Source organism: Callospermophilus lateralis, chromosome 12 (genome assembly GCF_048772815.1).
Source record: "Callospermophilus lateralis isolate mCalLat2 chromosome 12, mCalLat2.hap1, whole genome shotgun sequence".
Classification (NCBI taxonomy): Eukaryota; Metazoa; Chordata; class Mammalia; order Rodentia; family Sciuridae; genus Callospermophilus; species Callospermophilus lateralis.
Genome location: NC_135316.1, coordinates 107,785,450 through 107,802,775, shown reverse-complemented (window position 1 = coordinate 107,802,775; position 17,326 = coordinate 107,785,450). Strand labels below are relative to the sequence as shown.

At 39.6% G+C, this 17,326-nt stretch overlaps 1 protein-coding gene across 3 annotated transcripts in view; it reads right to left on the bottom strand.

Moving 5' to 3' along the window:
- Tnfsf13b (TNF superfamily member 13b) overlaps positions 1–14,655 on the bottom strand; it is a 33,807-nt gene extending 19,152 nt beyond the window's left edge. Inside the window, exons 1-3 of one of the 3 annotated variants that reach the window (XM_076872529.2) lie at positions 14,315–14,655; positions 14,156–14,220; positions 7,885–7,941 (exon numbers count right to left, since the gene is read on the bottom strand). In XM_076872529.2, the coding sequence (XP_076728644.2) occupies positions 7,885–7,941; positions 14,156–14,220; positions 14,315–14,655 (463 nt within the window). Of the gene's footprint in view, positions 1–7,884; positions 7,942–14,155; positions 14,244–14,314 lie in introns of all 3 variants that reach the window. The other 2 variants (XM_077110694.1, XM_076872531.2) reach the window with 2 other exon arrangements.
- Between the last annotated feature and the right edge of the window lie 2,671 nt (positions 14,656–17,326).

The window sequence follows — 17,326 nt, the reverse complement described above, 5'->3', positions numbered from 1 at the left end:
AGGTTGGGAAAAATCATACCACTCACATGGACTGAGGAAGCAAGCAGGGGTTTCCATCCTCATATCAAATAAAGTAGACTTCAAGCCAAAGTTTATCAAAAGGGATAAAGAAGGACACTACATACTGCTCAAGGAAACCAAACACCAATACTTGACAATTATAAATACATATGCTCTGAACAATGGAGCATCTACATTCATCAAATAAACTCTTCTCAAGTTCAAGAGTCAAGGAGACCACAACACAATAATTCCGGGTAACTTTTAACACGCACACCACTGGATAGATCTTCCAAACAATAGCTAAACAAAGAAACTATAGAACTCAATCATACAATCAATAACTTAGACTTAACCGACATATAGAATATTTCATCCTTCAACAGGCAAGTACACGTTCTGCTCAGCAGCACATGGATCCTTCTCTAGAAAAGACCATATACTATGCCACAAAGCAACTCTTTGCAAGATATTATCTCTGCAAATTTTTTTAAATTTGCTTTCTATCAGATCACAATGGAATGAGATTCGAAATCAATGATAAAATTAAAAAGCTACTCCAACACCTGGAGACTAAATAATATGCTACTTAATGAACAATGGGTTGCAGAAGACATCAAGGGAGGGGATTAAAAAAATTTTAGAGGTGAATGAGAACAGATACAGCATATCACAATCTCTGGGACACTATGAAGGCAGTCCTAAGAGGAAGGCTACTGCATGGAGTTCATTCCTTAAAAGAAGAAAAAGGTAACAAACAAACTACTTAACATTACTTCACAAAGCCCTAGAAAAAGAACAAATCAATACCAAAAGCAGTAGAAGAAGGAAATAATTTAAATCGGAGCTGAAATCAATGAAATGAAAACAGAAGAATCAAGTGGAAAAACTGACAAAACAAGTTGGTTCTTTGAAAAAAAATAAATAAATAAAACTCACAAATCCTTAGCTGTGCTAATGAAGAGAAGGAGAGAGAACTCAAATTACTAACATAGGTGGTGAAAAAGGAAATATTACAACAGACACTACGGAAATACAGAAGATAATTAGAAATTATTTTGAAAATTTGTGCTCAAATAAAAAAAAATATCGAAGGCATTGACAAACTTCTAGAGTCACTAGATTTGCACAATTTGAATCAGGATGATATATACAATTTAAACAGATCAATTTCAAGCAATGAAATAGAATACGCCATCAGAAACCTACTAACCAAGAAAAGCCCAGGACTGGATGGATACCCAGCTGAGTTCTACAAGACCTTTAAGGAAGAACTAATACCAACATTCTTCACATTTATTTCAGGAAATAGAAACAGAAGGAATACTTCCAAACTCATTCTGTGAGGCCAATACCACCCTGATTCCAAAACCTGACAAAGACACATCAAAGAAAGAGAACTTCAGACCAATACTTCTATTATCAAAGATGCAAAAATTCTCAATCTGGCAAATGAAATACAGAAACATATCAAAAAGATTGTGCACCATGATCAAGTGGGGTTCATCCCAGGGATGCAAGGTTGGTTCAACATATGGAAATCAATAAATGTAATCAACCATATCAATAGACTCAAAGAGAAGAATCATATGATTATCTCAATAGATGCAGAAAAAACAATCAACAAAATATATCACCCACTCATGTTCAAAACACTAGAAAAACTAGGGATAACAGGAACGTATCTCAACACTGTAAAAGCTATCTATGCTAAGCCCCAGGCCAACATCATTCTAAATGGAGAAAAATTGAAAGAATTTCCTCTAAAAACTGGGACAACAGAGGGATGGCCTCTTTATCTACTTCTACTTAACACAGTTCTTGAAACACTGGCCAGAGCAATTAGACAGATGAAAGAAATTAAAGGGATAAGGATATGAAAAGAATTCAAATTGGCACTATTTGCCAATTATTTGATTTTATACCTAGAAGACCCCAAAAATTCCCCCAGAAAACTTCTACAACTAATAAATGAATTCAGCAAAGTAGTTATAAATCAAAGGCAATTCTCTATATCAGTGACAAATCCTCTGAAAGGGAAACGAGGAAAAAACACTTTCAATAGCCTCAAAAAAAAAAAAAAATGCTTGGGAATCAACAAAAGAGATGAAAGACCTCTACAATGAAAACTACAGAACACTAAGGAAAGAAATTAAAGAAGACCTTAGAAGATGGAAAGATCTACCTTGTTTTTGGATAAGCAGAATTAATATTGTCAAAATGACCATACTACCAACAGCACTGTATAGATTTAATACAATTCCAATCAAAATCCCAATGACATTCCACATATAAATAGCAATAAGAGTGAAGCAGGTGGCATCAATATACAAGAGCTTAAACAATACACAGAGCAATAGTAATAAAAAGAGCATGGTATTGGCACCAAAATAGACTTGTAGACCAAAGGTACAGAATAGAGGACACAGAAGAATCCACATAACTACAGTTTTCTCATATTAGAAAAAGGTGCTAAAAATGTACAATGAAGAAAAGATAGCCTCTGGTATTGAAAAAACTGGAAATCCATCTGCAACAAAATGAAATTAAACCCCTGTATCTCACCATGCACAAAATTCAACTCGGAGTGGATCAAGGACCTAGGAATTACACCAGAGATACTGCACCTAATGGAGATTGGGGCCTACTTTTTCTCCTATTATGTCAGATTCGGCCCTGAATTCCTTAATAATACTCCTATAGCACAAGAATTTAAATCCATATCATTTATTGATTCTTGATTTTTTAACTAAAAAACTTCTTCTCAGCAAAAGAAACAGTGAGGTGAATAGAGAGCCTATATTTTGGGAGCAAACTTTTACCACACACACATTAGAACACTAATCTCTAGGATATATAAAGAACTCAAAAATCTTAACACACACACACAAAAAAAAATCAGTAAATAGACCAAGGAACTGAACAGACACTTCTCAGAAGAGGATATACAATCCATCAACAAATATATGAAAAAATGTTGAACATCTCTAGCAATTAGAGAAATGCATATCCAAACTACTCAAGATTTCATCTCACTCCAGTCAGATGGTAGCTACTACGAAGACAAACAACAATAAGTGTTGGCAAGGATGTGGGGGAAAAAGGTACACTCATATCCTGCTGGTGGGACTGCAAATTGGTGCAGCCAATATGGAAAGCGGTATGGAGAATTCTTGGAAAACTTAGAATGGAACCACCACTTGACCCAGATATCCCTCTCCTTGGTCTATACCCAAAGGACTTAAAAATGGCACAATACAGGGACACAGCCCCATCAATGTTTATAGCAGCACAATTCACAATAGCTAAACTGTGGGACCAACTTAGATGCCCTTCAGTAAAGGAATGGATAAAGAAACTGTGGTATATATACACAATGGAATACTATTCAGCATTGAAAGAGAATAAAATCATGGCATGGAATTGGAGAATACAATGCTAAATGAAATTAGCCAATCCCCAAAAATCAAATGATTTCTCTGATAGAAGGATACTGATTTATAATGGGATTTGTGGGGGGATCATGGTAGAATTAGATGAACTCTAGATAGGACAAAGGGGAGGGAGATGAAGGGAGCGGGCAAGGGGGTAGAAAAGATGGTGGAAATGAGATGGTAATGTCCATCTCATTACCCTAAGTACATGTATGAAGACATGAATAGTGTGACTCTTATTTTGTGTACTAGCAGAGATCTGAAAAATCGTGCTCTCTATGTACACTATGAATTGTAATGCATTCTGCTGTCATACCTACCAAATTAGAATATAAATAAAATGGAAGAATAACTCAAAAATATTATGTTGCCACTATGGCAGTTTTTCCTAGTTTTTTAAAAATCCCTTTACTCTTCAAATTGCTGAATATGTTCTGTAATGCTTGTGACATACTAATGTCAGCATCAAGAAATAAGGTGACAAGTGCATTAAAACAAAAACAACACTATCATTGGCTATTAATAGCCAGCCTGTATTGGTTAGTTGATGTTATTGTCTTAAATGATATTTAATTATTTTAAATTTTGTACACTTTATAACTCCCAAGCGCTCTAGAAATATGATAAGTAGCAAGTTCAGAATTACTTGCTCTTAAGAGACTTTGTCCACCTAAATGTCCTCCAGTTGACTCTCCCTACACATCCCACATTTTTCTATACTTCATAAAATCAAATGATTGTCAGTCTGCCCCACTAGACTATCAGGCTCTTCAGGGCAGGGACCAGTTCTAACATCTTCATTATTATGTCCCTAGAATTAAAGGGAACATAGTAAATGCCTAATGAATAAAGGAATAAATGTGACTTAGAAGTTTAAAAAAAATAAAGTATTTCAACTCTATATTGAAAAGACATAATGGAACTCTCAAAGTCTTTATAAAATAATCAGCTAGAAGACTGAATGAAAGAAAATACTCCCTGTCTGTAACAGAATCTTAAAGGATAAAACTGGCATGTAAAACTATTAACAAGATATATATAGCATCTACAAGAAGAAAATTCCAAACACAGTGAAGGAGATGGAAGAAGACTGAACAAATGTAAAAATATATCATGTTCTCTGGCAGGATTTGACTAGGAATCCTGTTATCATGACAGAATATTCCATAATTTATAAATATGAGACCCAACAAAAATATTAGACCTTTTCCTTTATAAACAGATAAGCTAATTCTACTGTTAATTAGAAATAAGAACAAGAAATTCTTAAAAATGAGGGGAAAAAATGACTCACCAGATGGCAATATAAAGTCCAAATAACACAAATTATATTTTTTGGGTCTTGAATAGACAGATAAATCAACATAATAGAAAAGTAAAATAAATGTTGAAATAAAACAAATTGACTCAAATATAGAAACTTAATATAAACTTAACATTGTTAAGCAATGTTAGAACAATGAGCTATTTAATATGAATTTCTGGCACAATGCATAGCTGTCTGGGTAAAAAAAACCACACTGGTTGCACACCTTACCTTTTATGCCAGGATAAAGATCAAATAGATGAAACATTACATTTTAAAAAATGAAATCATTAGAAGGAACTAGGGAGTCTTTGTGGGTGTCTCTGAAGAGTGGGATGCCTTTCAAATCGCAACTCTAACTCCAGACTCATTAAGAAAACATTGATAAATTCCATACACAAAATAATTCCACTGTTATAAAAAATCAGAGGACAAACGATATTAAGATAGAAAATGCTTGTAATTCATAATTTGAACAACTAGTGTTTAACAGATAAAGAGCCTATAGAAATCCACTTACAAATGACCAGCAGCCCAACAGAAAAATGGGAAGAATAGAAACAAGAAACTCACAGAAAAGGAAACTGAAATAAAATGAAAAATCACAAGAATATAAAGACAGAAATATCAATTGGTCTAAAAGTATACAAAAAGGGACCCATGTGTGTCATAGTAAAGGAAATCAAATTAAGAGATACTGATTCTTTAACAGAAGTTCTTCTGTTCCCTGTGGTAGCATAACACTCAGTAATCACTGGAAAATCAGAACCACTTGAAAATAACTGTGCAAACTCGAAGTATCTCATATATATACAGACTGACACAGGAGAATTGAGGCATGTACATAGTTATTCCTTGATGCATAATTATTGCAAAAGATTGCCACTATGTCTATTGGTAGGGAAATGGTTGAATACATTATCTTCATACAATGTCATACTGAGCAGCTTTTTTTAAACAGTGAAGAATATTGTCTCCTTATAGACATAATAACTGCAATATGCATTGCTAAGTAAAGAAAATTGGTTATAATTTTGTTTTCAAACGCTGTGTGTTACAAGTACAGAACATTATGTTTAGTTTACAGAATGGGGAATCAGAACTATATTCTAATTTCTTTGTTTACCTACAGAGAGGGTTGAAGTCTACACAAGAAAAAAAAAAAATGTGGTAAGTGGGAGTGCATGGAAACAGATTGAAAGAGGAGCAAGAATTTTCAATCCACACTTCTGTGATTTTTCATTTATTTGCATCACATGAATGTGCTAGGTATTTAGAAATTAAATTAAAATTCTGGGAAAAACAAACAAAAGACCTTGGTCTACACTACCCAGGCCCTCTTGCCTTTTGCTGATTTGTGCAGCCTCCTTTTCCCCTGAAAAGTATGGGGTGTTGTGGATGAGTGCTCCCCCAAAGTTTCATGAGCTGAAGACTTGGTCCCCTGTGTGACAGTGTTCTGGGGTGAAGCTCTGGGGAAGAGAGTGGACCATCGGGGCTCTCAACTAGTCATTGGATTAATCCATCTGATGACTCATAATTTAAGTGGAGACTGGAGGCTAGCTGAGGATGTGGGTCACTGGGGGCATGCAGGAAGGGTATGCCTTGTCCCTGATCCCTACCCCTACCCCTGCCTCCCAGCTGTCCTAAGCCCCTCCACCACACCCTTCTGCCAAGTTCTGCCAAAGCAACAAAGCTGCTGACCAGGGAAGGAAACCTCTGAAACCACTTTCTGCTTTCAAGTTGTTTTTTTCTTTTTTCTTTATTTCTTTGGGCGTAGGGAGGGGGGCTTATTTTGTCACAGCAATGCAATGCTAAGATAAAGACATAGCAATTATAAGAGATTCAAAGTAATAGATGAGAACAGCCCTTCTCCTGGCAACCTCCTTGCCTGTGGCCTGGGTAACATGGTCATCTGCAGATTTGAGATGCTATGTGACGCAGTAACTTAACAATAGACTATCTCTTCCAGAAAGTCTTGTGGGCCTGTGCACGGGGGACAGGTCACTGGGCACAGCGTTTCTTCACAAAATGCCTCTGGAAGGCCCTGCACACCCAGCCCCAGGCCCCCCGCAGAGGGGGGAAGTTCTGCGCTCTCCAGGATGGCCCTGGCATGCTGGAGCAGTGGGAAGCCACCAGCTCTCCAGCAAGGTCACCACACTCTAAAGGGCAGACTCACACCTGAGCACAGATACTGTGGCTTTCTGCAGGAGTGCAACTGGGTTTTGCTTTGCGTTTTGGGGGGTTTTGTGTTTTGTGTTTTTAGCCAAATGTGTAAATTTTTCTTTTTTTTTAATTGTACCTTTGGTCCTTTTCTCAGGAAACAGGAAATAGTTCATATCAGTGCAGCCAGGTCACAGGAGTGTGTGGCAAACTGGATTCCACAAGTCAGTTACTTTTCAGAGTAGGACTTCTTGGACTCGATGATTTGTTAATGTGCCTTGTGAATCCCAAAGGGAAATAAATACGGGATGCTATGTTTCCAAACTTACTGTAAAACCCTGTGTCGGGGACCACTTCTCTGGATTAGTATTCTGGGTCACACATTTTGGCAGATGATGCTAAAAGGTCATTCTCCATGACCTTGTTTTTGGCCATTATTACAAAACTACTTCTCTAGAATTAAAGCAAACAAAAACTTCAAATAAGTGAAAAAGTTTAAAACACTCTACACCTACGAGAAAATGGTAAACTATTAAGCATGTATTTGACATTAGAGAGTTTTCACAAAAATATATTTTATAGAATGTTAATCCTATTTCCATTTCATCTATTGGGATTTCCACTACCACATATAGTAAAATTATTATTTGTGAGCCTGGTCTTCCATCATTATAGAAGCTGAAGTGATTTCCAAATAATAAAGTTACTTTTGATTTTAATATTTACTTGTAGGATAGTCTAATGATTTACACCATCTAAGTATCAGTGCTTCTAAGGCATTCTGTTTACTAGATAATTACTAGTGCAAATATTATTCCCCATTCACTTTGAATGAATGTAAGTGAATTATATTATGTCTGACTATAAGAATTTCAAAGTGGCTGTCTTGAGATGCTGTTGAAATACAGTCTCTTAAGCTGGGAACTTTCAGGTGTGATTGTACTGGACTGAGTCACGGCAGATACTACTGGGCTATCCCTTTACCTTTACGAATCGTTGGTGTGTCGCTGTCTGCAATCAGTTGCAAGCAGTCTTGAGTAACTGAAAAGCAAAAGTTCATCATTTTAATTACTTGAGTAGGAATGACAAGAGAGCTAAGATGACTAAAAATACAAAGCCACAGACTCGGTCTCCCGGGGAGGCTAAATCAAACACACCTCTTACATGACTTGTGTGATCTTAGTCTTAAGTCACTTTATGAAATTGACCCATTTACTTTAATATCTGTGCTGGAAATTCATGACACTTTTGCAACGCTTCATACTGTGGAGGCACAGCAAGCGTGGCATTGTGGAGTGGAATCAAAGTTGCTTTGAAATAACAGCTACATAGAAAACACACTTGGTTATTTTGTTTTTCAAGTTAGTCAAATAAAAACAGCTAAACTTATCAGATCAGTTTGAAACTCATTTGTTGAAACATAAAACTAACATTAAATAATGACTCCCTGCTACTGGAAATACACTAAGGCTTAGCCTACTCTACATCCTTGTATCCTCCCAAGAACCCTAAAAACTAGGTATCTTAAACTAAGGTTTAGAAAGTGTACATGTCTTGTTCAGGACCTCAGAGATAGAAAGTGACCAGACAAGAATTTAAGTCCTGTTTGTTTAACTTGGGAGCCAAAGTCAAGTATTTTTGGCAAAATCCTTTGGACAGAAGAGAGAAAGAGGGAACACTGTTTAAAAATAAAAATGTAACGACTTTGTGACACTGAGTTGTCAGTGAGGCTTCTGGGGAATGTCAATTCACATCCCAAATCACAGGTGGACTATTTCAGATGACATTCGGAGCAGTAAATAATGACTGCCTTAAATGAAGAGAAAGGCCTTGGGTAAAGCCAAGGAAGAACAGGTTCTGTGGGTTGTATTGTGAGATAAAAGAAAAGCAGTAAGTATGCATGAAAAACCTGGACCCTAACCCTAAGCTTGCAGGTTTTAATTGAAGAAAATACTCTTCAGCAAAACCTTCATATTTTATAAACACATGCTTCTCCGTGTGCTTTCTACCAAGTGGATGTGATGGGGATGCCTGCCTTGGTATCAAGCTGAAAATTTCTGACATTTAAAACTCTGCATAATGGGGTTATACTTGTGTACTCCTCTGAGGCTGTTAAAGGAAACTCTTAAGGGTTGATAACATTAAAAACTCTGTTTAGGAATTTCCCTCCTAATTTAAAGGTGGAAATAAAACATCCAAAATTACAGCTTCCTTATACAGACGTGGAACTTCTCTGACTTATTTATATGCTTATCTAATCATTTTGATTGAAGCAGAGAATTTTGATCTCCTCTGTGGATTCTTTTACTGATTTTTGTGGAACAAAGGTCGCCACACCTGAGCCCTAGGGACAGTATGGTTCCTGTGGCTGACACTGCCCTATGACAGTCCTCAGGGGCATCACAATGGGCAGCCGAGTTGCACTAAGGAAGGCTTTCAGTCTCCAACTATAGTAGCTGGCTGAGAGGGAAGATTGACCTGCTCTGGGTTTCTGTGTTCTCCTCTGAAATGAAGACCACAGTATTCAGCAAGTCAGCTCTGAGGGGCAAGAGGCAAAAACACTTGGGAGCCTGGCACATGGTCAGCAGGTGGAAGTGCTGTACAACCTGGGTTCCTCCCTCCCTCCTTCTCCACGTGCTCTGGAGGGCCTGCACCCGACATTTGCTCAAACAGTGGGAATCTGTCTTGAGGAAATGCTGTCTCTAACTCTTCAGAACTGCAATGTCCCCCAAAACTCATGACAAAAATGCAGCTGCCCCAAAGCAGTTTAAGTAGGAGCTGAATTACAACAGCAATATTTAAATATTAAAGCTAATATTGTCCCTCTGTGTAAAATTATTAAGAACCATTTATCTTTCAACACTATGAATTCATATTTTATTTTGCAGACATGAATAGGTATTTAAAAAGAAGTTGAGAGTACAAAGAAGCATCGAACTTTATAACACTGTCTTAATGTTTTCACTTTTTCAATGTATTTGCCATTTTCTAGTGTTACAATTTACTCAACAATTATATGTATGGCTTATTTTTATCTGTCTCCACCTCACTGCAATATAAGAATCTGTGAGAGACTCAGTGTCTCATTTGGCTGCACTGATGGGCTTGTTTCCTGGATCTTCCCTTTCCCCAAACTTTAGGCTTAACAAGAACAGGGTTCAAAGGTTTGGTTATCAGGTCGCTCTTTTAAACACTACTTTGGAAATTGAACAGAAGCCAACTCTTGCAACACTGAAGAGAGGGAAAAAAAAAGTCTCACTATTGAAGAGGGGAGAAGAAAAATTACACTTAGGAAAGACTGCGGTCAAACACTGCCTGAGAGCAGCCAGCGGTTCTAGGAAGAGCGCGTCCTTGCTGGGTAGAGGCTCCAACTGGTCTGATTTTGCCAAGTTAGCAATGAACTTCTGCATTTCATACTTTAAACCCTCAGACCTGCCTCACAAGTCACAGTTCAGCCAGAAATACCAGTGAACAAGAAACACCGAGGACCTGCCAGGTAGCTCACCTTCCCTTGTGAATGAGTGGGGCTAGGAGTTCAAGAAAGGAGACTCAAAAATAGCACTGATACCTTCACTTTTCACCATTAAAAAAGCTGATCTGAGAGAAATGCTTATGTTACAATATTAGGTGTTCATTATGTGTACTATACTTGAAATTCTCACCTTAAAAAATGTTAACTGTAAAGTAGTATCCTTGATTCACCCTGAAACATTAAAAAAAGAAATCCATCCATGATGAATCCCAAAATCCAAAAAAGTTTAGTTTAGTTAGTTAGCAGTGGAGTCCCATATTGGTGCCTTCCTGTGCCATGGGGCCATGCTCATGGAAGCTGTAATGCTAGGGGAAGATGGATGCAGGTAAGCCCACTCTATAATGTTCATGCAAGGTCTCTGTAACTTGAAAATAACTGATCTAAGGTAAATATGGGGAAAAATAAATTTGGCTATCTTCCAAATAATTTTTGTAAAATTTTGAAATATGGGCAATCTTTTCACTTCTATTTCTTTGTATTATTCTTGTTATCTCAATTGTAACAGTAAAACATTGATGAAAACTATAAAAATGATAAAGACAAAATTATTTTTGTTTTATTTTATCTAAAATGCACATTTTCAATAGTTCTTAAATTTTCTATTGAATAATGAGGGAGGAAATGCAAATGTTACTTGCAACGTTACTGAGCAATAACTGTTATTATTCAGTAGCAACTTATTTGAAAGAATTCACTTTCTTAATGAAGTCTGAAGATGCTTATCCTTAGGATCCTAAAATGAAAATTGCCCTTAGGTGAGTTTTTAAACTCAGATTATCAAAACTCCATTTGTACAGAAATTGTATTATATAACGTTTTTGAAGCCAATTGCTTTATTTATTTATTTATTTTTGAATTGGGAATATCTCCAAACACATTTATGGGCTTAACAGTGATTGGCTAAGATGAGCTACTTGGACATTTTTTAAAAAAACCCCTGGATTTCCCCGCATTTCTGTTTGTTATACTATAATCAGAATGATCTTTTGAAGCACATTAAGCTTAATAAAACTTTAATATGGAACACACAATAATCAAGAAACAAAATTCAAGCCAAAATGCTAAGCTTTCCAGTTAAGCAAAAGCAGCAATTGTCCTTGGGAGGACCGGGAGGATGGGCCTGTGGGCTGACCATCACATCCACACCTACTGTTTCATAGACTTCAATAGAGGTGTCAGTGGTTCTGAAAAAACCTGGGGACAGTTGATAAACCAGGATAAGTGAACCCTCTGAAAGCCAAAAGGACAGCCCACACTTAGTCCTAAAGAAACCAGAACAACTGGAGTGGAGACAAAAATCAAAAAGAAGCACGGGTTTAAGCTGCATGCATCTTCTCAATTCCAAACCAAGACCTTTCTGAACAAACAACAAAAGCCCTTGTATTGTGCCCATTTCTCTTGGGCACAGAGACATTGATTCTGAACTGGTACTTCCTCTGAAAAAGCTTACTATGTGGAACAATGCAGGCCAAGTGCCCTGACAAGTGACAGCAGCTTTCACCTGTCCCCGAGAGTCTTGCCCTCAAACCCTCCACCTTGGCTCTATGAATGTTAGAAAAAGTCTAAGGTAAATCATGGTAATAGTGATGGTGACTGCATTTGGGCTGCAGAAATGGGGGTCATTTTTTTGGTTCACTTTGTTAGAGTCTTCTCTTATTTTCCAAACTTGCTACAAATTGCAAGTTATTCGGGGGTGGGGGAGCCCAAAACAAAAGACCAATACCACAACACTTTTCAACCTACAATATGGGGATGCCAAAAAAACAAATATGTAAAGATATGCAAATAGAAGGAAATCTTAAAGTCTAATATGATATATCTTGGCAAAGTGTGACTCAGGAAGCTATTTTTAAATCTATTATTCTTAAATATGTAGAAATGAGTATGTCCTCTTTAGAATGATAAATTTAGAAGCAGTGGAGTGGTAGCAGAGAAGATTAAAATGATTGAAGAATCCTGACCTTACTAGATATTGAAGCCCATTATAATACAAAATTACTCAACATGGTTTATTTATAGTAGATAAATAGAATAATAAATCAACGATAAAAAAGACTCAAAGTTTCAATTATAGGAGGAACTGAACACAATTCAGTAACTTTCCCAACACAAAGGAGTTAAATATAAACATCTACTACATTGGGATAAGGTAGCAGTGTGGAAGAGGAAAGAGGAGAGAGGAGGAAGTAAATGCCAGCATGAGATGATTCACCAAAATAAATGCCAGAAGGATTAATGTGTTAAAGCCAAAAAACCAAAACAAAACACTAAACTATGAACAAGTCCAAAGTAGCAGGAAATAGAGCAAAACAAGAGATTATGAACACATACACATTTAGCTTAGATTTTAGAGAAAATCAAAAGAACAGATGACCTCATTAACACAGATGCAAAATCTCATACATATGTTAAAAGAGCAGCAAAATTATGTGAAAATATTTACATCACAGTTTTGATCAATAGTGTCTCATTAGAAAGAGTTTATATTAAATCATAAAATATTAGGGTGGTGGGAAATTAGAATTAAAAATTAGCAAAAGATCTAGTTAGAAGTAATCAAAATATACAGAATGATATTCATTATTATAAATAAGCAACACATTAAAGTAAATTTGAGATTCCATGTTACAATTACTAAATTAGCCAAAATAAATATTTAAAGACAAAATGCTAGCAATAATGTGGAAAACTGGTACAGTACATTTTTGTATGCATACACTTATAACTCATTTTGGAAATGCTATGACAATAAGTAGCATGCCCAGTCTGTTGAGCTCAGAATTTCACATTGCAAAATTTATATTGAATATATAATTCCTCAAAATGAAAGATATGCACAAAATTTTACATGTTCTATTATAGCAAAAGAAAATGGTCATATTAAAATTATACAACTTAATACAGATGTGAGAATGACTAGAAATAGCTTAAATGCTTGTGAAGGTGAAAAAATCTATCATAGCATTACATGCTCTTATTTTATGTAAAAAGTATAGATGATAAATACAAAATACAAAAATAAGACGTTAAAACAATGAGTTTCCTAGTTTAAAAAAAAAAATGTTTAAAGCCAATTGTTAAATAGCCCAAAGATATGCTAATCAGATACAGAAAAGGATTATCTGAGATGAGGAAGAATTTCCAGTAAACATGGCACATGGTTAAAAACTGTTTCCCGTCGTGTGCGCAAGATACCTGTCCCCCTCTCCGGGGTCACAGGCTTCTCTTCTGAAGTAAAGTGCACACACAGGGGGACAGTGCTCTGTGGCCCCCAGACAGCTGCTCTGAAGGTGACGTGAAATCCGGTGAAAAGCCTATCCAGGGCCACACCTGCCTGGCACCTTCCAGGTGTTCAAATATGTTCCCTGGACACAGCAGGGGAGCGATGCACAGATCCGTGTCATGCGGATCAACCCAATGCCAGCACGTCCTACCGTCTTGGAAATGAAGAAACTGGAGCGGATCACCTGGACGGTCCACTTCAACTCTGTAAAAAGGATGCTTCTACCGCACAGCCGCCCTGCCAGGACCCGCAGGCTGTGCCGCCCAGGGCTGTGCCGCCCAGGCAGTCCGGGGTGCTGGCGCTCTGCCCCCAGCCCTCTGGCTTAGATGGCAAAGTTCCTAGTCTGTACTTGGAGGTTTAGAGAGGCTAGGCGCACCTGTAGCTCTGCAGGTGGGACGCTTTCTCCGCACCTGTGTGCACGCAGCCCGCCCACCACCTACCTGTTTCCTGGGACCCCTCAAGCGCACGCCGGTTCCTGCTGCCGGGGCTAGAGTGGCTTTCCCCCAGAGCGGCTGCGGCAAAGATGCCCTGTGAACAGAGAAGGGAGGTTACTGGCCGGGCGGCTGTGCGGGGCTGGGGGCAGCGGGGCTGGGGGCTGCGGTGCGGGCGCGGGACTCACTTTCAGTCCCGCTGGGGCCGCGGGAGCCGCGGCTGGGGCCTGGGTCGGGGTGGGCCTTGGTGCGTGGTGGCCCTGCAGTTCTGCGCGGAGGCTGTCCAGGTCCGCTTGCAGGGTGGCCACGCGGTAGAAAGAGATAAGCGTGAGGCCACTGGAAAGCAGGGCCAGCAGCAAGGTCAGGGCCAGCAGCTTTGCATCTCTGGAGGATCGGACCGAGGGGCTTTCCTTCTGTGGGAGGATGGGAACACACGCTAGTTTCATTTCTCCCCCTTTCTTGAGGCAAGAAGAAAGGCGTGCCTGCTCCCACTCCGTGGAGTCATCCATTCCCCGACTTGCACGTTGAAGGCTGGGGCCTTTACAATGAGTGACCACAGAGGACGGATCATTTCCTGTTATCTGTGCGCCTCGAGGTCCCGCACTGACTGCGAGGCAGCCCCGGGCTCTCCCCCTCCGGAGCGCTCTCCTGCTTTTCTTCTTTCTCCCCTTGTGCATCTTTGCCCCTCCTGGGCCTTGGCTTTACTGGCGTTTGCCCTTCTGTGGATTGCTCAATCTGTCTTCCTCATTTCACTTTCAGTTTTTGTAAGAATTTTAATGCCAATTCAAAGGACTCAGGCTCAAGGAGATGCGAGGCCCCTCACGCCCGCTGAGGAGACGGTTTAAGCTGGTGCTCTGGAAGAGAAGGCTTAAGACAAACTTAAGGAGATTCACCCCCAGGCTTTAGGGGAGAATGGGGTCTACTTGGAAGCACATGGCTTCTAGGGAAAGGGAAAGGGAACATTGAAAGCTCCCGCTGGTGTCATGACAACTATTGGAAGGTCGGATAAGCCAAGTGCTTTAGCACTGAGCTGTGTTTAGCTAGAGGGTGATTTATGAACAGTCCCCAAGGAGGAGACAAATGGCAAATCCTTAAAGGAGGCTTGGAAGTCCACTGGGGATTGTTCTTGTTATCTTAACAATGCAATAAAAAGAATGTGATGCAGCTTCTAAATAATTGAGTAGATAAGGGGACTTCTTTAAACATGCAGGATACATTTTCAGGGAAAGATGCATCATCTGTTTCCTTGCCAGGCGGGCTGCTAGTGAGCCAACTGCACCTCCCCCTTGCCACTGGGACTTCTGAAGCCTTGGTCCCTGCTCACTGTGAGGTTCCCTGGAGGAGTCTTAGCCTTATCTCCAGCTCCAAACTCCTCATTCCCACTTGACCCTGCCTGTCCAAAAGCTGCCGACGTACAAGGTCCTGAATCAACCCAATCACTTCATCTGGAAGTGAGGGTGGTGCACTGCAGGGAATGTTCACTCATCTGGATCCTGCCCTGTCTTGATGGTGGATTCCTGCACCAGCACCAGTTCCTGACTGCTTTGCCCCAGCATCCAAATGTTGATTCATCTTGTAACAAAGTTAGGGAGGACTTAGCAAGCCTGGGTGGGCACTACTTCATGTGCTGGGGGTATTGGGCAGTAGCTTTGTCTCACAGCCCCCTCTCCTTACAGCCTTAATAAGGTTACAGAAGTGATACAGCATAAAGGTAAGTACCTCAAGCTTCCAGGATTCTAATCTTGCGTCCACCCTTTGCCCTCCTTAAGCAATTTAATTTCCTCCTCTGTGAAATGGGGTGATAACAGGAACTGTGCTTGAGGTGCAGAACAAGGCTTACAGGAAGGTGCTAACAAACTACATTTTAAAAACTACTGTTTTTTTTTCCATTCACTATCCTTTGTTTATATTCAAAGGATGAATGAAATATTCTCACTATTATTGTGGTGCAAGAAGTACTTTTGTTCAGTTGCTCCTGTAACATCTGTAGGAATGTATCCAGCAAGTACCTGCTGGGAGTAGGTACATCTTCACTTTCACCAGGTGACACCAAGTCCCCTCTGATAAGTTCCCATTTCCTCTTGTCTTTCCAATGAGTTGAGGTCATCAAGCTATCCCTTTTTTCCTCTGCTCTTTTTAAAATGACTTGTCTATAAAACCCACAGTGACAAGTCTATAAAACCCACTCAACAGGCAGACACAAAGTGGCCTGAATCAAGCCAGAGTCACTTGGTCAGGGTGTGGTGAACTTGGCGTGCTGCAGGGCATGCCTCAGCCCTTCCAGTCCTATCTGATCTTGACGGCTCATCCTAGACCAACACCAACTTCCCTTCCCCCAAGCAAGCTGCTCTCTGCCTCTGCTTTCTCAGGTGGGAGTCTTGTCCTATAGGTTCGCATGCAGGGTCTGTGGTGTCAAACATCACACTACACAGTTCTTCTGTCAGGGTCCTTGCTGCAGGTGGATCAGGGTGAGGCATCCTGGACAAACTTGCAATGACAAATGGGGTTAGTTGGGGAGGTCCAAAGCCCTCCAGGCTGGCAGTGAACAGACAGAACTCATTCGGTGTGTGGTAATATTCCCTAAATACGTACAGAAATCCGTGTTCCAGTTGATCCTTACTTTCATGAGGACACCCTGGAGACCTCATTCCCCTGTGATTTAATGTTACTTCTGATGAGCCCCCTCTCCATGTGCTTGGGTCAAAGCTGTTAAGCAGAATGACCCAGCTGCTTTAGAGAATGGCCTCTGCCTTCGCTGCTCTAGAGGGCAGTGACCTTCATGCTGACCTCTGCAAGACAGAGTCCCTGGTCAGCCTATGTTCAGGCCATTCTGAAACAAGTATCTGCTGGTTGTTTGATGCCGAGGGTGACACTGTGCACAGAGGGGCTACTACTCCTTCCAGGGAAGGTGGCCAGCAGCCCCTATGACCCAGATGGGCAAGCAGGTGTTGCTGTCTGCATGCCCTTCTTAGGGGTCACACAACTAGATTTTCTCCAAAGAGTTAGAAATCTAAATGGCATCTATGGTTCTATGAGTTCTTATGAGCAAAAGGAAGTTATTTCTCCATAAATCAAAGACCTGTTTCCTGTAGAGGAAATGGTTTGATAATTTAACCGGAATTCTGTTAAACAAAGAGCACATTTGTATTCATTGAACAACACAGCACAGTCTATCCAGGG